Source organism: Mercenaria mercenaria, chromosome 16 (genome assembly GCF_021730395.1).
Source record: "Mercenaria mercenaria strain notata chromosome 16, MADL_Memer_1, whole genome shotgun sequence".
Taxonomy (NCBI): Eukaryota; Metazoa; Mollusca; class Bivalvia; order Venerida; family Veneridae; genus Mercenaria; species Mercenaria mercenaria.
The window spans coordinates 43,081,349-43,106,179 of NC_069376.1; the positions used below are offsets into that span (position 1 = coordinate 43,081,349).

At 35.4% G+C, this 24,831-nt stretch overlaps 1 protein-coding gene across 2 annotated transcripts in view; it reads right to left on the minus strand.

Moving 5' to 3' along the window:
* Positions 1 to 331: 331 nt before the first annotated feature.
* The window catches only part of LOC123539750 (uncharacterized), a 30,075-nt gene continuing 5,575 nt past the window's right edge, over positions 332 to 24,831 (minus strand). The window contains exons 2-9 of one of the 2 annotated variants that reach the window (XM_053526865.1): positions 15,142 to 15,787; positions 12,837 to 12,890; positions 12,140 to 12,625; positions 10,899 to 11,387; positions 7,344 to 7,622; positions 6,705 to 6,935; positions 6,273 to 6,311; positions 332 to 1,222 (exon numbers count right to left, since the gene is read on the minus strand). In XM_053526865.1, the coding sequence (XP_053382840.1) occupies positions 390 to 1,222; positions 6,273 to 6,311; positions 6,705 to 6,935; positions 7,344 to 7,622; positions 10,899 to 11,387; positions 12,140 to 12,625; positions 12,837 to 12,890; positions 15,142 to 15,787 (3,057 nt within the window). In that variant the 3' untranslated portion in view covers positions 332 to 389. Of the gene's footprint in view, positions 1,223 to 6,268; positions 6,312 to 6,704; positions 6,936 to 7,343; positions 7,623 to 10,898; positions 11,388 to 12,139; positions 12,626 to 12,836; positions 12,891 to 15,141; positions 15,788 to 24,831 lie in introns of both variants that reach the window. The other variant, XM_053526864.1, reaches the window with a different exon arrangement.

Below are 24,831 nucleotides of genomic sequence, written 5' to 3' on the forward strand. Positions count from 1 at the left end.
AGTTAAAACATTAAATTACATGAAATACAAAACATTGCAGCGGTTCAACTGCATTTGAATTTATCCTGGTAACAAAGAAACCTACCTCCTTAATGACGTCACGCAGTGTGTGAGTTTACCTTTTCTTTGTTGATATTTAAGCTGTATAGATGCCTACATATGATAAGAAATCGTACAGCGAATAATTAATTCAAAACATTTTAATACCTGCTCTTATACGACATTCACACATGTACGTACATGTATCTTTATAAGTTTGTTGGACAAAAAAGGAGGAAAAATCAAAATTAAATTTCAACATGTAGATCTATCAAAATGCTTTAAACATTACTTTCTAGTTAATAATTTTATTTGCTCTATACATTTTACAGTCAACTAATAGATATGTTTTATCGCAGTTTTAAAACCATAATGTTATCGTCAAAGCCAGCTACTACCAAGGCTGCATTTTGTTTATCAAAACACAATGCTCTTGTCCTGTATATGTAATCAGATCTGTTTGATATGATTCCCAGTTTCTTCTTACCATCAGAACTAAGCTGTAGTATCTTGCCTGAGTAAGCGTCAGATACCAAGACATGACCTTCACCATCTACACAAACTCCACCGGCTCTACCGAGTTCTGAATCAGTAAATGTGTTCAGGTGGTTTCCTGAACTGTCAATGGTAACAACTCCACCATTCCAGTTTGAGATGTATATCAAACTGCCATCATCACTGAGTGCAATATTTTGGAAGGAAGTATAACCAGACTGATGAGTATATAGAATACGCTGCTTTATACCATCTTTACTGTATATATAGACGGACCTGCCACCTGTAACATATAGCTGGTTATTACCATAGGCCAGTCCCCTACAAGTATGATCTGTATCAACAGAATTGGCAAGTGTCATACCTCCCCTAATATCCACAAACTGCAGTTTAGCTTCAGGTGCTACTACAGCTACATTGTTACCGATATAACAAACATCATAGGAATATATAGGCATATCACACACACTGATCACCTGGTACCTGGTATCAAGTTTCTTCAGTTTGTCGTTACTGTTGTCTACTAACAGAATCTCTCCAGAAGGTAAAAGACAACAACCACGGATATTACATTTAGTTCTGTCACCTTTTACCCGGATTTTACTCTTATATTTATCCTTGACTGACCATACATGTGAACCTGTTAATCTCTGTGCAGATGGAATTCTTGCCTGGTCATGTGTTACTCTAAAATGAAGAATCAAGTCATGTCAGACCAAAATGTTCATTTTGTAAAAATTATGATAGCATTTAGCTACATTGAATGATATATTTCGATAAACACACCTGGAAGTGCATCCGGTACAATGCGCTTTTTCAATATTTTTATTTTATATCTAATTAATTTACTGAAATTGCAAAGAGTAGGTCTGAATACTTCTCCTAAAGCACGTGTTAAATAAAAATACAAAACTGTAAAATAAGGTATTTAAAAAGGCATTAAGCTATATTTAGTTTTTGACTCTATTTCAAATTCTTAGTTTAATATAATTTGCGTCCGTTATCAAACTAGCTATACATGTCGATAAAAATAAAAGCTATGGATGGAGAACCTCGCCAAAATTATCTTTAAACACGCTTTTAAATCTCAAATCGTCAACCTGTTGGGCCAACACATGTACGCATGTATAACAGCTCATGGAAACAATTTTGATATCTTCAAATGTTAACTGCTTTCATATTCTCCCGAAATAAATAAATTGTAAAATGTACACGTATGAAGCCATAAAGTATAGTAAATAAACATGCATTGATAGAAATATACATGACTGACGTAAGGATTTCACAAGTATAAAATACTTTGTTGTTTACTTTGGCGAATAAGTGTGTGATATCTCTATTATTACGTTGGTGAAAAAATGGTAGTTAGTGTAACAAGAGGACCATGATGGTCCTGAGTCGCTCACCTCTTCCCACATGATCCAGTTTTGAGTATGACGTCGTTTTTTCTATTATTTGACATAGTGACCTAGTTTTTGAGCTCATGTGACCCAGTTTTCAACTTGACCTAGATATTATCAAGATAAAAATTCTGACCAATTTTCATGAAGATCCATTGAAAAATATGGTCTCTAGAGAGGTCACAAGGTTTTTCTATTATATGACCTACTGACCTAGTTTAAGGTGGCACGTGACCCACTTTCGAACTAGACTTAGATATCATCAAGGTGAACATTCTGAGCAATTTTCATGAAGATTTCATGAAATATATGGCCTCTAGAGAGGTCACAAGGTTTTTCTATTTTTAGACCTACTGAACTAGTTTTTGACCGCACGTGACCCAGTTTCAAACTTGACCTAGATATCATCAAGATGAACATTCAGACCAACTTTCATACAGATCCCATGAAAAATATGGCCTTTAGAGAGGTCACAAGGTTTTTCTATTATTTGACCTACTGACCTAGTTTTTGATGGCACGTGACCCAGTTTCGAACTTGACCTAGATATCATCAAGATGAACGTTCTGACCAATTTTCATGAAGATCTTATGAAATATATAGCCTCTAGAAAGGTCACAAGGTTTTTCTATTTTTTCACCTACTGACCTAGTTTTTGATCGCACGTGACCAGGTTTCGAACTTGACCTAGATATCATCAAGATAATCATTCAGACCAACATTCATACAGATCCCATGAAAAATATGGCCTTTAGAGAGGTCACAAGGTTTTTTTATTATTTAACCTACTGACCTAGTTTTTAAAGGCACGTGACCCAGTTTCGAACTTGACCTAGATATCATCAAGATAAACGTTCTGACCAATTTTCATGAAGATCTTTTGACATATATGGCCTCTAGAGAGGTCACAAGGTTTTTCTATTTTTAGACCTACTGACCTAGTTTTTAAAAGCACGTGACCCAGTTTCAAACTTGTTCTAGATATCATCAAGGTGAACATTCTGACCAATTTTCATGAAGATCCATTGAAAATTATGGCCTCTAGAGAGGTCACAAGGTTTTTCTATTTTTAGACCTACTGACCTAGTTTTTGACGGCACGTGACCCAGTTTCGAACTTGACCTAGATATCATCAAGATGAACATTCTGACCAACTTTCATAAAGATCCCATGAAAAATGTGACCTCTAGAGTGGTCACAAGCAAAAGTTTACGGACGGACGCACGAACAGACGGACGACGGACACCGCGCGATCACAAAAGCTCACCTTGTCACTTTGTGACAGGTCAGCTAAAAAAGGGGCATAATTTCATTTAGATAAAAGCAAAAGTTATGAAACCTACAATGTCAGACCGGGAAAGGAAAAGCATTTGTGGACGCCGGGTGTGTCGCAATAGCTTTTATGACTTTCGCCAATGCGAGTTTAAAAGATACTGTCTCATGTTTTCTTATTCTTTCTTTTCTTTTTTATCATTAGTACTTTGTAGAATTTACCTGCCGATGAGCAGGCCAAAATTTGACAGATATCAGTAAGTGATCGGAACATTGGCAGTTAGGTGCGACAAATGTCCGTTGTCTGTCTGGATAATAAATATGCCATATCAGTTTGTCTTTATTTATATCATAGTAGTGCGTGAAAAACGAGTGTTTCAATACATCTGGTCATTACATTATCTTTTTATGTGTGTTTTCTTTAACTAAAGTAATAGTAAAATAGCCGCCATGTGTAAACTTTTATGTGTAGGTAGCAGGGTACACTTAGATTCGAAAATTTTGGGCACGGCCAGGCTTACATGTAGCGAGTCGCAATATTGCACTTCCCTAATGAGCAGAATCAGGGTGGCCATTTTATAAACTGCGTGCATGTTTTGTGCTTTTAATTAATGACAAGATCAGGACTCTCCTACAAGAAAACAGAAAGTTTTAAAAACGAAAGTTTCACACCAACCATTAAAATATCATGCCAAAATCATCAGTTTTGCACTTTTTGAACAGCCTGCACTGTCCAATTTTATTGCATTTCTCAATTTAATAGTCCCTACTGAACTACAGGAAATAAACGGAATGGGGGCCCATCCATCTCGTTTTTCACAAAATAGCAAAAATGTTCCTGAGTATCAATCAACAAGCACGGAACCCTTCCCTATGATTTGAATTTCCCGCGCCAAGGTGACTCATCGATTCATACAAAGCAGCAGTTAGTTTTACAACTGACAACAGAATTTTACATGTATCAGCTGTTTAAATTTTCTAAAGAATTAACAATCATTATCTCTCACGTTAATTTACAGACATCCAAAATCACGAAGTTCAAATTATTACAAATATTGACGGGGGCCAAAATTCGAAGTGTACCCTGCTACCTGTAACAGGTTCTTTCACTGGTTGTAGGTGCTGATCGGATATCAGGTACAAGCGGTAACAGTTTCTAAAGGCGATAACAATGCCCAGCCGAGATACTATGCAAGCAGTTACCTGAGAACCGGAAATTCCATCCGCACTTAAAACCAATGTTTTCTTATATGACATGTTCAACTAATAGCAGTAAAATGAAATCAAACTAACATTTTAACCCTATTTTCTTACAGCAGCGTTATAAACAAAGCACATGACATCTACGTCTTTAGACAGGAAGAAAACGTTGTTACATTTTATAGGTGAACAACAACACAGAGTTCCCATCTAGTTTTATCATATGTAGAGTAATATTATGTATTCTATTTTTCATAGAAAAAAAACGTTTAATGAATTTATATGTACTACCAGTAACGAAGAGGACTTGTCAAGCTTTTTGATTTTTATCCGGTTTAACGTAAAAGAATACAAAGTACTGTTCGCATCTATCTACATATATAGTATACGTCATTTTCAAGAGATTCATCTAACTTGCTCCTCGTTTTACAGCACTGGTAAATACCGGAAACTCCCTCGCCATACACATATTAGTCAATGTGCCTGCTACGTTTGAGGATCGCAGGTCAAGGGAGTCTCAAGTTATTGAGAGAAATCGATTTTGTGCTTAATGAGTCACTGTGACCTTGACCTTTGTTTCATTGACCTCAAATAATGGGAACCCCTGAGCAATAGTAACTAAAGTTTGAGAATTATAGATCAAAGTATTCTTAAGTTATTATGCGGAAACGAAATTGTTAACTGATGGACAAACAGATGTACATACAAAAAGACCAGTATCTGCCACATATCGTCGACACCATTTCGACTTATAACCAATGGCCAAACGAAATCTTTCCAATATAAAATGATATCGGTCCGATGATGGTAAACATATGGATTTGCTTTACTTGGTCGTTATTCACTTAGAAAGTCAGAACAGTTCCTGATAAAATCTAATCTAACTAGAGATATCACTGAAGGTGATGAATGTACCCCCCCCCCATGCACTGGCACAGTACATTGCAATTTGACGCACAAAAGACTGCATAATTATGTGGACTCTATGTATATAGACTGTACGAGTATGTACACAGTATAGTAACAAAAAACAAAGTCCCATACCTATGCAGAATATTTATCTAAAAGAACGTAACGTGCACCATGCACAACTAGGGTTGGTACTGATCACTTGTGTGAAGTTTCATTAAATTGTGTGCAAGGTTTCGGAAGATTAGGCGCGCACAAGATTGCATATGCAGACTGTATGTACATAGTATGTTAATAAGAAACAAAGTCCCATAACTCTGCAATTGTTGTTGAAAGACCCTTACATGCCCCATGCACAACTACTGTTGTTACTAATCACTTGTGTGAAGTTTCATTAAATTGTGTCAAGGGGATGAGAAGAGATGGTGCGCACAAGATTGTGTCTATGTATATAGTAAAGTAACTAAAAACAAAGTCCCATAACTCTGCAAATGTTTTTCTGAAAGAGCCTAACATGCCCCATGCACAACTACTGTTGTTACTGACCACTTGTGTGAAGTGTCATTAAATTGTGTCAAGGGGATGAGGAGAGATGGTGCACACAAGATTGTGTCTATGTATATAGTATAGTAACAAAAACAAAGTCCCATAACTCTGCAATTCTTTTTCTGAAAGAACCTAACATGCCCCATGCACAACTACTGTTGTTACTGATCATTTGTGTGAAGTTGATCATTTGTGTGAAGTTTCATTAAATTGTGTCAAGGAGATGAGGAGAGATGATGCGCACAAGATTGTGTCTACGGACAGACAGACGGACGGACGGACGGACAGACAGACAGACAACCTGAAACCAGTATACCCCCCTTACAACTTTATTGTCGGGGGGTACAAAAACAAGTAAGTCACCAAAACAGAACAAAAATAAGTGTTTCGTTTCACCCTTTTTATACCTTTTTTGATGTCCATGAATCTGAAACAGCGGACCTGTACCAACTGAAAAAGAAACAGTAAATTTATCACTTCTCTCTTGCAGAATGCAGAATTTGCAGACGTGCAATTTTCACGAATGAATTACGGATGGTATTTTAACACGCACCACTTGTGTAGATAAGATGATTTGCAGAGTAAAACTTTTAGCCCGCCTCGTCCTGTCAAAAAAATTGGTGCCTTGAAATTCTGTATTAATACACCGGCATTTTTTGTTTAGGTAGCTTAGCTATGTGGTAGTTGGTTTCTAATTCTATACAGTAGGTTGACCGTTTCGCTAAATTTGTCATTCACATTATGAAATAGAACTTTAATTTCTTAATAAAAGTTTTGACAACGGCTAGCGTTTGTTTATATCTAGTACATAAAAAGAACCTAAATTTCGAGATAAACTGTTACCTCCTCTTGATACTGTTTGTGCTGGCACAGTCGTAAAGTTCTGCAACAACGATGCCGGCATTCCCATACGAGAGATGGTTAAGTCCTGCGCTCTGTCTGGTGTTGGCAATCTCAATATTGTCTTTTCTGTTTCGTTTCTACATGACATGTTAAAGGCTCCCGATATTCCCCCTCTACTTGAGACCACCATAGTACCTGTATCTGTTGATCCGGCATAGTTGTCTACAATATCTAAAATAACATAATAAATAATAGCGTGAATTTGATCATTTTCATATATATCTGATATATATTGACTGCACCTTGAAAGACACAGACGTACAGATTTTACAATGATAGTGGTATAATAACATCCAATAATCGTACACTACACTACGTTACGTAGCAACATTAAAATAGATATCAGCTTATCTCGCAAAATTCCGAGATATTTTAGATGAAGCGATCTCGGTATCCTTATTAATTTAAAATTTTTACTTGTTAACGCCATGTCAATTTCTACGTCAAGTTGGTCAAAAATATTATCATAATATAAATACCTTGCTATCATTCACATAAATAAGTATATTTTTAAACAACGACAAGTTTTGTTGATATCTTGTAAATAAATAGAACACAAATTGATATATAAACTGTTACCTCCTCTTTCTGTTGATAATGCCTGTGCTGGAAGAATATTGTTCCAAGTCCTGGGAAACAGATTTCTACTGGTCATGAAGTTCTGTACCGATCCCTGTATTCCTATAGGGGAGATATATTGGTCTTGAGCTGTGCCTGCTTGTGGCAATCTCAGTATGGTTGTCGGTTTGCCATTGCCATACTGTGTGTTAAATGCTCCCGCAATTCCCGTACGACTTGTGTCCATAATCGCACTATAATTTACAGATCTGTCAGGGCTGTCCACGACGCTTAAAGTATCTAAAATGTCATAAAGAATTATATGGCATGCAGTTTCACTCTCACTTTTCAACTTTGCTGTATTTGTGACGTTTTTCCTAAACTTATCCCATATTTTTACAATGGCTTTGTACACATGTACTGATATGCCATATTAGAGTAAAGCCATGACATTATTCATCAGCTAATCTCGAAAACAATAATATTTAAAATCATTGCCATAATTATCAAACTGTATGTTTTTTATACTCGGTATATGTAACTCTATGGGACTGTGCCTGTGACCTAAATTCGACTTAAAAATATGATACTTGGTACATGTACTTTTCGCTTAATAAATACGTTGTCGCAGCCTCACAAGTACTATAGAGTGATTCAATAAATTCTGTCACTGGTCTTCGTATTCAGATCAAGACAATTTTCACATCCAGACATTTCTAGACAGTTACTCACTTGAAGACTAGTTTGACCCCTGTGGCACCGTTAAATGTCGCAACCACCGTTAAATGTCGCAAGGTTATCTACCGCTATATGTTGCACTTTTAACGCTAAATGTCGCAAGAATGTGTCCGCCGTTATATGTCGCAACACCAACGCAAAATGTCGCATAGCAAAATAAGACAAGAGGGTCAAGATGGCCCTAAGTCGCCCATTTGAGTCACACAAATAACAGTGTAAATATTTTTTAACCTAGTGATTTCATGGAGATAAATATTCTGATTAATTTTCATTAAAATTGGACAAATAAATTTATCCGATATTCCATGATCACAAATATTCTGAACAAGTTTCATGCACATCAAATGAACAAGAGTGTTAACAAGCTTTTCCTTTGATTTGATCGGGTGACCTAGTTTTTAACCCCATATGCCCGGGTTTCACATTTGGCCTAGAAATCATCAAGATAAACATGCTGACCAAGTTTCATGAAGATAGGGTCATAAATGTGGCCACTGGGTTGTTAACAAGCTTTTCCTTTGATCTGACCTGATGACCTAGTTTTTGATTCGACATGACCCAGTTTCGATCCAGGCCTAGAAATCATCAAGATAATCATTCTGTGCAATTTTGTTTCAAATCAAAGCATAAATGAAACCTCTATATGGCTGAAAGGGCCAAACTAGAAAATTTTGCCCCTTTCAGGGGCAGTGACTCCAGAACCCATGATGGAATCTAGCCGGTTTTCGAAAGGAACTAAGATCTTATTGTAACTTAAGTTGTATGTAAGTGTGGTTAAAATCAAATATAAAATGTCACTTCTGTTGTGTTCACAAGGTAAAAATTAACACATTTTGACTGTCAGGAGTCAATCAGGGGCCGTAACTCCGTAACATATGATTGGATCTGACAGATTCATCATGGAATCCAAGATTTATTGTTGTTGAAGATATTTTGCAAGTTTGTGTCAAATCAATCCATAAATGAAGTCTCTAAATGGCTGCAAAAGCCAAAATAGCAAATTTGGCCCATTAAGGGGCCATAACTCTGGAACCCATGATGGGATCTGGCTAGTTTTCGAAAGGGACCGAGATATTATGCCAATACAAGTTGTGTGGAAGTTTGATTAAAGTTGACTGCAAAATGTGGTCTCTATCGTGTTCACAAGCAAAAAAATAGCAAAGTTTGGCCCTTGAAGGTCCCATAACTCTAGAACCCATGATGGGATCTGGCCAGTTTCGAAGAAATTGTAAACGGACGACGGACGGACGGCAGACGACGGACAAATTGCTTTTACAAAAGTTCATCCTGTCACTACGTGACAGGTGAACTAAAAAAATAACTAGACCGATATGTTTAACAGACATTACAACTTAGATATTACTTTCAAAACTTTTAAACTCAAGAAAAGATCAAGAAAGTGTGTGCGTGCATGCGTGAGTATGCTTTTTAGGATCATGGGAAGGGCTTAGCAATGACCTACTGTTCTGATCTGCATGTGTGTTCGGACTTACGTTATTGGTTTGATATTTAAAAGTTTGAGCCTCCACGCAGTACTCGCCACAGTAATAAAATTATTCAAACTTCAGAATCCAACGTAGTCCTGTTTAGCTTTTGCGATAGTAATATCGCGCGTAGTCATGACGGTCATGCTTTTTAACATAGCAAAATGCCATCAAGGCAAGAACACACAAAATAGCAGGCTTTCTTTATTCTATATAAAACTGACTGCTTGCAGACATCTTATCTCGAGCGATCGAGATGCCGCGCGATACCAAATATAAAAATCAGTGATTTTCTTTCAAAATTGTAGACTAAACTAGCCCAGCCAAGCCCTAATTCATTTAAGTAAAACTTGCTAAAAGATATATCTGTGTAATGGGAAATTGTATGATATATGCGACATAAAAAGGCCTGGCCACCGAACGATCGAACCCCGATATGTTGAAAGACGCGAACTGCACCAATCTTGTAACGCCTGTTCATATGAAGGCGCGCTCACGCGAGACTTTAACCTGCTCATGTTACTAATCATACGCCTGCACTCAGTTAACCTGAGCCGTGTTCCTGTGTCTTGTACCATGCAGCTGTGAAAAATGGATTATTTCCATATTGGTCGTGGGTTATATTTCTGTGTTGAAATTTTATAGTTACGGAGATACTCGCGAAGAAACCCGGGCTTAAAAGTAAGCCCTAATTTCTATTTTTTCTTCACGTTTCATTATAGCATTGAAATATAGCCACTGTATGATAATTATACAAACTCATATACATAACATTAACTTGGTCATTAAGGTATTTGTAAAGTGTTTTGAAATCTCCACTGGGTTAATTTTTCAAAAATATTTGGATCTTTTTTGTATGTATATATTATAAGCAGTAATGATCTATTTGTATGTATATATTATAAACATTTTTGATGAACCTTAAATCAATTTTTCAGGCATGATGATTAGATATCCATTACCAAGTATATGACTATGTAAAATGGTTCTATGGAAGACCATTAGTGACTGAATTTATTGAATCGCCCTCGTATACACATGTAACAACAACATGTACAATTTCTATTTATTTTGTGAGTACGTATCACCTTGAAACGCATATTATTCGTAGTTTTATTGATTTCTTGTTTTTAACACATAATCACGCTTACTTGTCAGTCAACACATAGAGACGTCAAATCTTAGGGAGCTGACTAGCGGGACTTCAGAATGACTGACATAAACAAATTCATAGTACAACGAATCTAACTTAAACGGATTGAAAATATATATGAAATAAGAATTTTTACAGGACTTGAACAAGAGATAAATTTATAAAATGAAGATCATATCAACATTGACGGCTCCTACTTACGTTCTGTATTCTGAAGTACCATCTCCTGTTTAATGACAGTGGTACGTGCTGACATTTCTACTCTGTGGTTAAGAACAGGATGGGATGAAATTTCGGTGCAACATTTGTCCAGTTTGCTTTTTTCGCACGTGATTATCACGTTCATCTGACCTGCCGTTATGGCATTATACAAATGGTCAAACATACTGTACCATTTATACACGTCTTTCTCATCGTAACAGTACTTTCCGGCAAACTCTTCGATAATGACCAAGCAAATGCTCTGGAAGTCAATTTTCTTAAAATCGTTCGGTTCTGTAAGAAGCGAACATTGTGAAGGCTGGTAAGAAGACGCCAACGCAACTGCTACTGATGTTTTTCCGCACTTTCTTGGCCCAGTAAGCACGACGGCTTTCTTTGCTTTAAATTTGTGTCTTGCCTCTTTAATTACGCTTTCATCTACTTGACTGCAGGAGATGCTATACTGCTTCAGGAAGTTGCTCGTCAGTACTTTTGTTAGAATAAAAATATATCTGTCAATTAAACGCTATTTAATATTTCAAATTTTTAATAAAAATGTTTATATATAAGGATTTTAGCCAAGTCATATAGACGTTAATCTGATTCTATACTGATTCGCGATATCGCGTGTCGCTACTTTTAATAACTAAATGTGAATTAATATCTTTTTCGAAGTATTAAAAACAAAACAAAAAACGTTTTTTTTCATTGATAAAGATTATAAATTAATGATACGTTTAAATATGACCAAATATAGTTTTTGTTATGATATAATGATTTACCTCCCAAGTTGTGGCAACTGGAAAACATTTCGAGGTCATATCTGATTTCTACACCCTGAAAATTAACACTTAATACAAATATATTGCAAATAGATGCATATTTTTCATAATATATGTTATTTAATTTCATGAAAACTTATATGGACAAGAAATAAAACAGGGCATGTCAGAAGCTAGGAGCCTTCTTGTATTTTATCATGACTGAACCTTCTAATTGATTTTATTAGATACTTTCTTTATTATGCATTTGATAAAATAAATATGTAATTATGAATAATAAAAACTCATTATTTGTGAATTTTCACTCGTAGCTAGAGTAACGTCATGAAATTTCAAATGCGCATAAAACAACATAGAGTTCCGGTTTATGTTATTACCTACATCCTTCACAATTAGCTTTTAGTCAATTTAGCGGTCTAAGTCAAAGATTTGATTAAATCATAATCGATTTTGACATACCCAGCGTAAGGTCCGCCGGTTGTGATTCACTTGTATCATCAAAAACCTTTACTATTTCTTCCAGGATGTCATGATCATGATAATTTTTGCACTCAGTCAGAACCGTCAGGTCTGTTACTATGACTAGGTCTAAAGTTTTGTTCTCATCTCCTTTTGTTGTATGCTTCATGTTGTCGAATATGTCTGCCATAGCTTTAGCTTTGTTTTCATCATACGAGAAACTTCCAAACGGATTTCTGCAGAGGACGAAGCCAACGTCTTCGGGGTCGATATGGCGCCAGTCTGAGGACTCGTGCATCTCGACACATCGTTTGTAATTATAATCCATTCCTTTAATGGCTGCAAGTGCTGTATCAAAATAACGACTATTGTAACTTCCGGTGACAACAACGTAGTGATTGTTTCTAAGTTTTGTTCGGATGTCGACAACTTCTGACGGTGCATTGAAATCTTCTGGTAATTCATTCATTGTTGTTTCAAAACTAGCTGATCCAGGAAAAATGAAAAATATTGGCATATAAAGCGTATAAAGATAATATATACAATAGTATTCGTTTAATCAAAAATATTTAATGCTAAAGCCGTAATAGAGACGTAGTTCAAATAGTTTTAAAATGTACTTACTAATTTCTGTTCTAAATTTTTTATCTCTGTTAATGTAATGACAGAAACAACAACTGTGAAAATAAATACTAACCTTGAAGCTTTGCCAGTATGCCATCGGCAGTTTTAATTCTTTTATTTTTGTCGCCTGAAGCAAATATATGTCTTTGTTATCTTTTCTCTATTTAATTATAATTTATTACTTCAAATTTAAATTTATGCAAATGCAAACAAGAATGTCAGACTGTCACAAAATACGCCCGTCATCGAAAATGGTCTAATTCAAGGGCCATAATCCAAGAGTACCTGGGGCAATTTGGCTGGTTATCGAACTCAACCAAGATATTATGCCCACAAACATTATCCGCAAGTTTTTGGAAGTTCGGATGTTGTTTGACTTAGAGAGCGGACAAGACTAATTTATTTTGCAGTTTTTCGAGTAATTCAAGGGCCATAACCCAAGAGTTCCTGCGGCGACTTTTGCATTCAAGGGCCATAACTCAAGAGTGCCTTGAGGAATTTTGTTGGTTATTAAACATTTTCACCAAATTCGGTGAAGATTGGATGAAAAATGTTTGACTCAGAGGGCGGACAATGCTATATTTGCAGATTTTGAGTAATTCAAGGGCCCTAACTCAAGAGTGCCTGGAGGTATTTTGCTGCTTATCGAACTTGGCCGAGATATTATACCCACAAACATTGTCACCAAGTTTGGTGAAGATCAGATGAAAACCGTTTGACTTAGGCAGCGGACATGCTTTTGGATGCTGACTGCTCGCCCGCTGCCCGCCACAGTTGTACATATAATACCCCCCGCTCTTTCAAAGACGGGCGTATAAAAATCATACAATGAAAATGGCAAGCTTATTTTATCAAATTGATAGCAGTATGATTAATTCAACTTAAAAACAAGAGGGCCAAGATGTCCCTAGGTCGCTCACCTGAGAAACAAACCATAACAGTGTGAACATGTTTGGCCTAGGGATTTCATGAAAACAAAAATTCTGGCCAATTTTCATTAGAATTGGGCCAAAAATGTGGTCTCTTGAGTTTAAACAAGTATTTTATTTGATATGACCTAGTGACCTAGCTTTTGATGCCAGATGACCCATATTCAAATTTGACTTAGAGTTCATCAAGGCAATCATTCTGACCAAATTTTATGAAGATCAATTGAAAAATACAGCCTCTATCGCATACACAAGGTTTTTCTTTGATTTGTCATAGTGACCTAGTTTTTGACCCCAGATGACCCATCATCGAACTTGATTAGATTTCATCAATGCAATTATTCTGACCAAATTTCATGAAGATCAATTGAAAAATACAGCCTCTATCACATACACAAGACTTTTCTTTAATTTGACCTAGTGACCTAGTTTTTGACCACAGATGACCCATCATCTAACTTGACCTAGATTTCATCAATGCAATCATTCTGACTAAATTTCATGAATATCAACTGAAAAATACAGCCTCTATCACATACACAAAGTTTTTCTTTGATTTGACCTAGTGACCTAGTTTTTGACCCAAGATGATCCATATTCCAACCTACCCTAGATTTTATCAAGGCAATCATTCTGACCAAGATTCATGAAGATCAATTGAAAATACAGCCTATATCGCATACACAAGGTTTTTCTTTGATTTGACCTATTGACCTAGTTTTTAAACCCAGATGACCCATTTTCATCAAGGTTATCATTCTGACCAAAATTCATGAAGATCAATTGAAAAATACAGCCTTTATCGCATACACAAGGTTTTTCCTTGATTTGACCTAGTGACCTAGTTTTTGACCCCAGATGACCCATTTTCAAAAATGGCCTAGATTTCATCAAGATTATCATTCCGACCAAAATTCATGAAGATCAATTGAAAAATACAGCCTCTATCGCATACACAATGTTTTTCTTTGATTTGACCTAGTGACCTAGTTTTTGAACCCAGATGACCCATTTTCAAACTCGGCCTAGATTTCATTAAGGTTATCATTCATTTCATGAAAGTCAGTTGAAAAATACAGCCCCTATCGCATACACAAGCTAAATATTGACGTACGACAGACGACAGACGCCGGACATCGAGCGATCAGAAAAACTCACCTGAGCATTGCTCAGATGAGCTAAAAAGCAAAAGGGTTAGGCAACACGTTTTGCCAACATAAGAGGGTTGGCCATTCTCAAAAAGATAAGCATACAAACATTACATAAAAACATTATATTATAATTATTGCATTAGATTTACGACTAAAATACTTTATCTACTAATTCATTGCCATCTGGTAAATAGAAAGCCCATAGGTCGTTCACTAAGTTTAGATAATTTTGATAATTATAAATTATCTGATGCCAAATACTAATAATTTCAAGTTCAAAGGTTTCTAGTACACTAACCTGAAGGTCCGGGTTTTTGAACAGTCACTTGTCGAAGAACTGAAGCCGTCTCCTTCGTATTTGACTCGATTTCGTTAAACTTGCTTTGCCATTGCTTAATAATTTCTTCGTACCACTGGCGAAGAGAATCCCCAAGATTTGGAAGGTTATTGCCTTTAGCATTTTCAATTTCCTTTCGAAACTTTTCTTCACGCTCTGTACTAAACACCTGCTTTGCTATCGCCATAATGGCATTATCAAGACGTCCCCAGTAGCTATCAAAATCTTTGTCAGTCATATCTGAAGTGTTTGGGAGATGCTGCAACTCGTTACGTATCCCGCGAATTTCATTCTTCATGAGAAATATATCAAGGGGTTGTATGCTTGTCTCGAACATTTCCGTAATCAATGTAACAAGAAGTGTAACATCCCATTGGTCAACGTTAGCGGTGCCATGACCAGGATATAGTAAATCATACTGATCTTCTCTGATCCTTTTCTTCCTTTTCAGCTGCATCACATCCGGGTGCCTGTGAGCAAGATATGCATCAACGGTTGTATAAGAAGATCCTGCATCTTTATTAGCAAGCTTGATGAAAAATTCTCGTAAAGGCTCTGGACAAATGTTCACCACAAAGCACACAAGCCTGTAGTATTTATCCGCCATCTATCAAATATAAATTATAAGAAAATAGCTGAAAACAGTTAATACATTAATAGGTTTAATAGAATATTAACCAGTGGCCAGTGAAATGGGACTAGTGCCCTTTTACCAGGGAAAATACGACGGAAATTCTACGGTCGTGCAATTTTGAAAAGTTACAAAAAACAAAAATCCAAAAGGTTTCCAGTCATTATTGTTTCGCAACTGTTTTAAACATTATTGAATTCATTTATCACTTACACTAATTAAACGTCTTCTTTTTAAACAAAATTGGAAATTTTCAGACTGAACGAGGGAAATACTTATTTCAAGGACTAATAGGAAAAAATGAGGTTAAGAAGTTATTTAGCAAAAGTCATATACATGTAAAAACATTTCAGAAGAAAAGTGAAATATTATTATACACTTTATTTATATTATGAACTTTTTATGGATAAACAGACTGGTAATTTTATATGACACAGAAAATTAAGCAAATATTCAGGTGTAGAAGGAAAGAAACAAGCGAAAGTTGGCAGTATGCCTTCGTATAATTATCGGTCATTCATAATGAAATATTTACATGCACTCTATATTTTGGATAGACAGAAAGAATGTTTGAATAAACACATTTGTGCAACCTTGGCATGGAGAAGGGACTTTTCTGAAAGGAATCATAACAGCATTTGGAAACTAATAGTGCTCTATTACTTGCATTAGTGTTGTTGACGCATATACTGTTGATTTTACTTTTCTGTCAAACATTCTAATCATTATGAAAATACTACGTGACTGAAAGTGAAAGCTCTTTAATTCAAAATCTTTACGGATATTCTTGCATATAAACTACTTTTGCCACTAGATCCAGGCATTTATTAACGGGAGAAAAACAGGCAATTCATGTGCTGTTAATACACGATTGTTATTTGTGAAATGCTTAGCTGTGCCGGGGCCGAACATTCTTGCGCAGGTTGGCATCTTCTGTCTGCGTCTTGTCTCGTTTATACAAAACCTTCTTTTTTATAGTATAATTGATACAATCAAATCCATAGTAGGTTACGAACCACAAACGCACTGTCATCACCCTTATAGAGCCACACATGTGCTTACTACTCGCTTACTTCCCCTGTTTACTCTCTTTCAAATTCGGCGTTAGGAAAAAAAAGTTTTATATCTCCGATACCGGGAATGTACTTAATCGCATTTAACTTGAGAAATCGTTTATGTTTAGAAATCATATCAACGATTTTTTATGGAAGATTATTTATGCAAAAATTCTATTATTGTATTTGATCAAACGCTTTATGATTAATGACAACTATTATTGCAATTGGTAAAGTGCTTTATTGTTGATGACAAACATTATTGCATTTGGTCAAATGCTTTATGATTCATGACAAACATTCAATTGCATTTTGTCAAATGCTTTATGATTGTAGACAAATGTATGTTATGTAACGCAATTTTGATGAATATAAACACTATATGCTTGGTGTTTGATAACATACTTCCTGCATAGCTCTATATCAAATGTTCGCATGCATATACTTCTATTAGTCTGATGCACAGAATAAATCAACTGTTTGCATGTATGACCATACTTTGATTTTGTAAAGTAGCTCTTCCATAATGCGTTTGCATTAATTACAGTTTTAAATAGGAAAAAAAGAAATTTCGACACTTGGCACAGCGACAATGCACTATCCACCATACACTAAGTTCCTTGACTTCAACGAAGCCGGGAACCGGCAAATTTTGATAAATTTTAACGCTAGGGGCGCCACATGTCCTAAAATTATAAGGACTGATCCCCAGGCTTGTTCAATTGCTATAAAGGAACAACAACGAACAAGTTCTTTTAAATTGCCAGTATGTTTTAAAAATAAAAATTGTTTCTTCACTAACTTGCTTACAATCTATCCAAACAACATATACAGTACCTTCCATGTGAAAAAAAAACTTACAGAAAATGTCATAATCGTAAAGGAAAAAAATGTGAAAATGAAAGTAAGATAGATCTCCGGTTCTAAATTTAGCGCGTTCAAACGTGGTTATTAATAAAACCCGGCCCAGCCCAAACCACGGAAATAGCCGATTCTGATTGTACGGAAACCACCGGAAACTTACGGACGGAAGGCTAATATAATTACGAATGATATCGTGTCGATATCAACTTACATATTTAGAATTTAGTAAAAAAAAAACACTGAACTTTATGATGCCCGCGAGGAACTTCTTTGATGAATGGGTTAAAACTGCGTGTTCTTTCTGGTTGCAAAAACGTCTTAATATAATTTGTAAACTTGTACACAGGAAATCGTTATACATAGCGTTGTTTTGACGAGCCTTCTAATTAGTTCCCGATATTTTGTATCGTTATCATTATATACTATCTTATAATCACGTTTTGTCCAAAAAGTTGTTATATTTCGAAGAAAAGAATTCCTCTCGGGCCTCAAAGAGTTTTTGTTTCACCTGTGCATTCCCAAAGCCTAAATAATTCTTTGTGTCCGGTAACATGCCTAAAAAAATAGGTAGTAAAAAGGCAGGATTTTTTATACTTTTTTGTTCAATGAGACTTTACGGAAATTATTTTTATGTCAAAAAAAAAAATGAATACGAATAATTTCTAATATCACTGACAATTTTTAGAGAATAGAATGAGCAGTTTTTTAAAACTTTTTATTAAAATTTTTTTAAAAATCTCAAAGACCATAAAACAAATATATAGAAACAAATAGGGAGATAGGTTTGTTCACGCAGGATTCTGAGTATCTCTTGAACTTAGTCGACTGAATTGACGTACGATGAAAGTCATAATCGATTTCATATTCGGCAGGTTCCTATAATGTTTTAATATATATTTTTTTTTTTTTTTTTAAGTTTGCAAGTGATCTCTGAATAAACTGACTTACTTAAGTTATATTCAAATTAGTTCAAAACTATATAGAGTAGAATCGAGATACAAATTTTACCTTTTTTCATTTTTGTACAGATGTCTCGTAAACCGGAGGTCGCGGGGTCGAATCCTGTCAGCGGATTTTGACCGTGACTCCAACAGTCCCTTCTTTCGGTGCGAGTACTGGTTACTTTCCAGGAAGCAGTCATCGAGTGTATTTCACATTAGTTGGTGAACCAAAACTCGACGCGAAAAAGAAATCTTTTAAATGGGAACAAAATTACCATTTAACTGCACTCAATATACAGAACGATTCACACTGTTTCGTGAAAAAAGACCAAGTAAACTTGAACTTGTTAAGGTTCGTTTGGATATTTACCAATGCTCTACACTTTCAGATTATGAATTTAGATACTTCAAAATTAAACTTCAATGGTTAGACATATCTTGCAAAACTTTGCAATTTATTTAGGTTGATTTGATATATTATTGTATACAGAATGCCTTTTCAGTCAGTTTGTTAGTGCTCGGCATTTTTGATACATAACAACTGAAGGATCGTTTGAGCCCGCTAATCATAATTTACAAATAAGTCTCGAAAAAGCAAAATAAAACTTTGAACGGGTGTTGTTTCTTCAAATCTCACAAATTTCTTTATTAAGATTTTTTTTGTAAATTTATCAGTATCACAATGTACTGCAGACGATTTACTCTAACACTGCTTACTTTACTATGGTTACGTGACCACACCGGAAGTGAACTGTACTTGGATCTATATTGAGCAGCTTTAATGCAGTCGCATTCTGAGACCTTACGTTTTGTGAGTTTTTCATTGGTAGAACCAAACCTATTGTAATTATGCAAATAAAACTGTTGCTCTTCTTTTGTATATACCGAGTAATTGTACGATAGTTTGCAGTTTTTTACGAAAGATCTGAGTGTAATTTTTCAGCTATAATTGGTTTGTTAAACTGCCCATGTGTGACCAAATCCATAAAGCATCTCAGAAAAGTTTTAACCTTACAATTTCTTTTTCAACTTTACGGTAAAGAAAGTGTAATGAGCGGGATTTTCCAGAAACAAGTTGCATCCTTCATAACTTGTTTAAATAATAGTAAAAGTTGATCTTCACCCGATATTGCATTGTATTGAAACTCCTTACGCAAATCGCGTCGAGAAATCACATTTTAGCTCAACCCTAAATATATATAGTTGTGACGTTTCTGTTTTACGGAGATTAATTTATTTTTTGGGTTTCCATTATATCCAAAAAGTAATTATGTTTCATTTGGTATAGCAGGCCCATTAAAACCTATATGTTTTCAAATGGAATGACTAAGTAGTGTGTTCTTTTTTTCACAAAAAATAGGCCGGGTTCACACATGTATGAACACAAGATAAAGTAATTTAATCCTATGTATAAATAAGCGCATCATCTTTTAATCAGTACGAAAGTATCGATCTCTCATAGGGAGACACGAAAATGTAATATCACATGCGCAGAAAAACAAAATAGCGGTGTTGCGCATGTGATATGAAATTATTGTTTTATCATTAAATCTATATTTATAGTCCTTTCCATTGTTCTAGATGTAGTCACATGTTCAACGATAAAAAATCGTATTTTCTCGAAGGCGGAGCCAAACACACATATTGACCTCCAGCTGTGACGTCCACACGTTATTACGTTAAAACAATGCGACGTCGTATACAATTAACCACGAAAGATGACCTAAGGCTGCAGACATTTGTATCTAATGTTTATACTTATGAGTAGGCTGGATTTGATAATAAAACAATTGTCGTTTTTATGTGTGGTCGATATGTGGATTTATCGACCTGTTAAAGCGATATCAAGTCGATAAATTCGCTCGAGGTTGATATTGCTTTTATCAGGCCGATAAATCCACATATTAGCCAAGCCATGAGAAAACCAACATTGTCTATTGCGATTAGTTTTTAGTTTATACAAATTTGTTTTAGTTCGATTGTGACGAAAGCTTCAAGCTTATTGTAACCACTCTCGAGTCCGCTTCCTGGAAAAACCAGTACTGGTGTCATATGAGAAGTCATGGTCGTGACCCCAGTGGGGCTCGAACCCACGACCTCTGGATTGAGCGGCCAACACCTTATCCACTAGACCACCGCTCCCTATTGCGATTAGAGAAACCGTTAGCAAACAGCATGGATCCTGACCAGACTGGGCGGATGTTGGTTTTCTCATGGCGCGGCTCATATCGACCTCACCAAAAGGCAATTATTGTATAATATCACATGCGCAGAAATTGAAAATAACTATTTTGCGCACGAGATATAAAAACGCTTATGATATATTATTCAAGTTAAACTAATGGGAAAAGTGCATTGGACATTGTGTGGGGTATAATAATTTAACATCTGAATTGCACACATTTGTAATCCATGCTTTAAAATGTTCATTTTAAAAACAAAAAAGTTAACATTGTGTGAATAGTTGTATAAGCATATAGCAAAAGCATAGTTCGTAGTCCGACCGGACCGGGTTTTTTTTAATTCTGTGTTAAAAAGATATGCTAGTATTATTTCAAATATAAAAGAAAGAGAAATCAAAAATTAAATAATCTAAAAACAAAAATAGCGTTAGCAGTGAATTGTTAAAACATGAAAGTTCATTGCTATCACTACCCTCCCATTTATCCGTATTAGATATTTACCGTTTTTTATTGTTTTGTTTTAAACAGACTGAGCGGACATGTTTCGGGGTGTGTGTGTGGGTGGGTGGGTGGGTGGGGGGGTCCGGGTTCGAAACTTTGCGACCGATCTTTCATATTTTATACTCCAGTTCATTCATTTCTACAACTTACTGTAACTCCGGGTATCATCTCCATACAAAATCACCCGGTTTTGTTTAAAGCTAAATCATATGATTTATCATTTGAGCAACATTTTGTGATATTTTGTTTTCAGTTTTCTTGTATTTCAGGAACAAAGACCTATTACATAGAGTTATACCTCTTCTGGAAATGTTTACTTTGATATTTTTTATGAAATTTTGTAATTGCCTCCCTTTAATATGAAAAAAAAATGTAAAAAGTGGACTATGTTTTTAGATTTTGATATAATTTATTAGTTTATTTAGTTTTATATTCAAATTTGAATACTTCAACAACCTGAAACAAATGGCAAGTATGAAAACAGCGCATAGCTTCGTAGTTCATCTATTTTCGATTTATCTTGGTTGCGCAACCGAGATAGGCAAAAGGATTATAATAATAATTTCATAAACTTACATTTCTAGTTAATTTTCGCAAAATGTGTACTTACCAATGCAAATCTTTGACAACCTTAATATAAGAGTGTTTATATTCATATGTTCCCTAAGACAAGATATTTTCATTAAATTAAAACTTAATATGCTAAAACGCTATCTTGGTCGGGCAACCAAATTTTATAAATACATTTGTACTTCCAGTGCACGGTATAGACCCCTTCGCCTTATGTCACATCGTTAGGTGTGAAATAACGACGTACATTTAACTAGCCTGTCCAGTTCTGTTGAAAGTATCCTGCAAACTGCTATCTCGTGTCTGTCCGGTACACAAAATGACACATCGACTGCCGAACGTATTACTTCTTTGATTGAGTGTGATTCAAATATCTTGTTATTTTAGGTCTTCGCTTATGTCAAGTGCAATACTTCATCAAACATACGTATCATCAATATCAAATACTTTGCTTCTACTTTTGTAATAATGAAATAAAATACACATAATGGCCTTGATAAAGATGACGGTATCACCATTCGTAATTATATTAGCCTTCCGTCCGTAAGTTTCCGGTGGTTTCCGTACAATCGGAATCGGCTATTTCCGTGGTTTGGGCCGGACCGGGTTTTATTAATAACCCCGGCTACCTCTTTCTACGAGAGTTTCTTGAAGGGATCAGCTATTAACTGTATTCTCAAATAAGTAAGCTGGAGTTATCGTTCTTCATTTAAACGAAAATGGACCCAGCTAACAAAATATGAAGACATGAAATTACGTATATGAATAAGCATAAAGCGCAATACAGAAATCGTTGCTCTCTTGACATTACACAAGTACTTAATGACATTACAGTGTATGCATGTAATAACTGTAATAAAAACAGTTGATTAACAATGAGAGAACGTATTTTCTAACATTTAACTAGTCTCCAATAGCCCAAATCAAGTAAATGACTACCAGTTCTCTTTTGGCACTTGGCGTTAGAAAAAATACTTTGAAAAATTATCATGAAGCTATACATAAGATACTAAGGATTTTGGCATTTAAAGCATTAATTGGTTAACTTATATCCATATATAAGTGATCTAAATTGCAACATGTAGCATGCGTTTGTCATCAACAATAAAGCACTTTACCAAATGCAATAATAGTTGTCATTAATCATAAAGCGTTTGATCAAATACAATAATAGAATTTTTGCATAAATAATCTTCCATAATTTTTTGCAAGTATCAATTGGTATGTTTTAATTTCTCACAGAATTCATATATATCTTGAAAGCAGGTAAATACATACTCAAAATACCTCTTTGTACTCTTAAACAAGAACTCGCAAAACATAAAAAGCCCCCATTGATGTATTCAGTAACTGCACAAGGAACAGAAATTATTTGGTCATTGTGCATTGGATGTTTGATGTACTGACCTCAAATAAATATTTACGGGTTATTTACAAGTCATAAGTGACCTCCATATCAAATGTGAATGTGATCATAGACTAGCATTCCCTAATTATTTGGCAAAAACAGTTCTACTATTCTGGGTCAATGTGGCCTTGACCTTTGACCTACTGATCTCAAATGATCCTAAGAGTTATCGTCCGGAAACAGATTAACTGTTCCGGGTAACTATGACCTTGACCTTTTAACTACTGACCTCAAATTCAATAGTAGTCATCAGCTGGTCATGATCAACGTCCCTATTATGTTTTGTGATCATATGCCCACTAGTTCTCAAGTTATCATCCGGAAGCAGTTTAAATATTCCGGGTTACTATTTCTTGATCTTTGACATACTGACCTCAAAATAATTAGGGGTCATCTGCTGGTCATCAGCAACCACCTTATTAAATTTCGTGATCCTATAGCTAGGCCCAAGCGTTCTCAAGTTATCGTCCAGAAACAGTTTAACTGTTCCGGGTCACTGTGACCTTGACCCTGATCTACTGACCTCAAAATCAATAGGTGTCATCTACAGGTCATTATCAACCTCCCTATTAAGTTTCGTGATCTTTGCCCCTAGCGTTCTCAAGATATCGTCCGGAAGATTTCTACTTAAAATACCCTTTTCCCAAGTTGTGTTGATATTATATAACTTAAACATAACGTAACTGATAACCATTAATTTCCGTATTGAAATCCTCTTAGAATGCACAAAATTGCAAAATTTTACGGGGGGTGGGGGAGGACCCCCGTACCCGCCTCATACAGAACTATCAAAATAAGATAACCATTTTATTGAGAACAGCTCTCTAACACATAGACCAAAATATTGCCAATAACAATATTTATAATTTTTAACTGTTTACGATAAAACATCATTTAAAATACAACCTTTTTACAGTAAAACACAAATCTTGTGAAACTTCAGTTAATGGCAAAAATGACTTTCTCTTAAAACCCATCAGAATGCAGGATTTGGTGCTTAAAATACGAAAAACATTGTAGGATGGGGTCTCCCAATCAAGTAGTCTCCCCAACGGTAAACATACACGCATATATACTGTGTATAGACTATCTGAGTCAGGGGTGCGCCTAACAAAAAAATTGCAAGCATATATCTTTAAAGCCTAGAATTCGCTGGGGCCACTATCTCGAAAACTTATTCGTATCGTAAGTTAAGGTATGATTTACGATAAACCTAAGGAAATACTAAGGAAGCGTTACTCAGCTATCTCCAAACACCTCTTAACGCCCTCGTAAAGGGTTCGTAACTAAAGGTATTGTTAGTTAGTTACGATATCGTAAGTTGTGGATAATCCATTTAGTGACGTCATTTTCGACCAACTGCACGTGTATCTGATAGCCCACAAGCTGCCTGTTGTTGAACATCATGGGAAATATGTCCATATTAAGGGAATTTTACCACTTGCAACGGTATAACGCCTACTAAAAAGTATTGAATTTTACATTTCATCAGACTTTA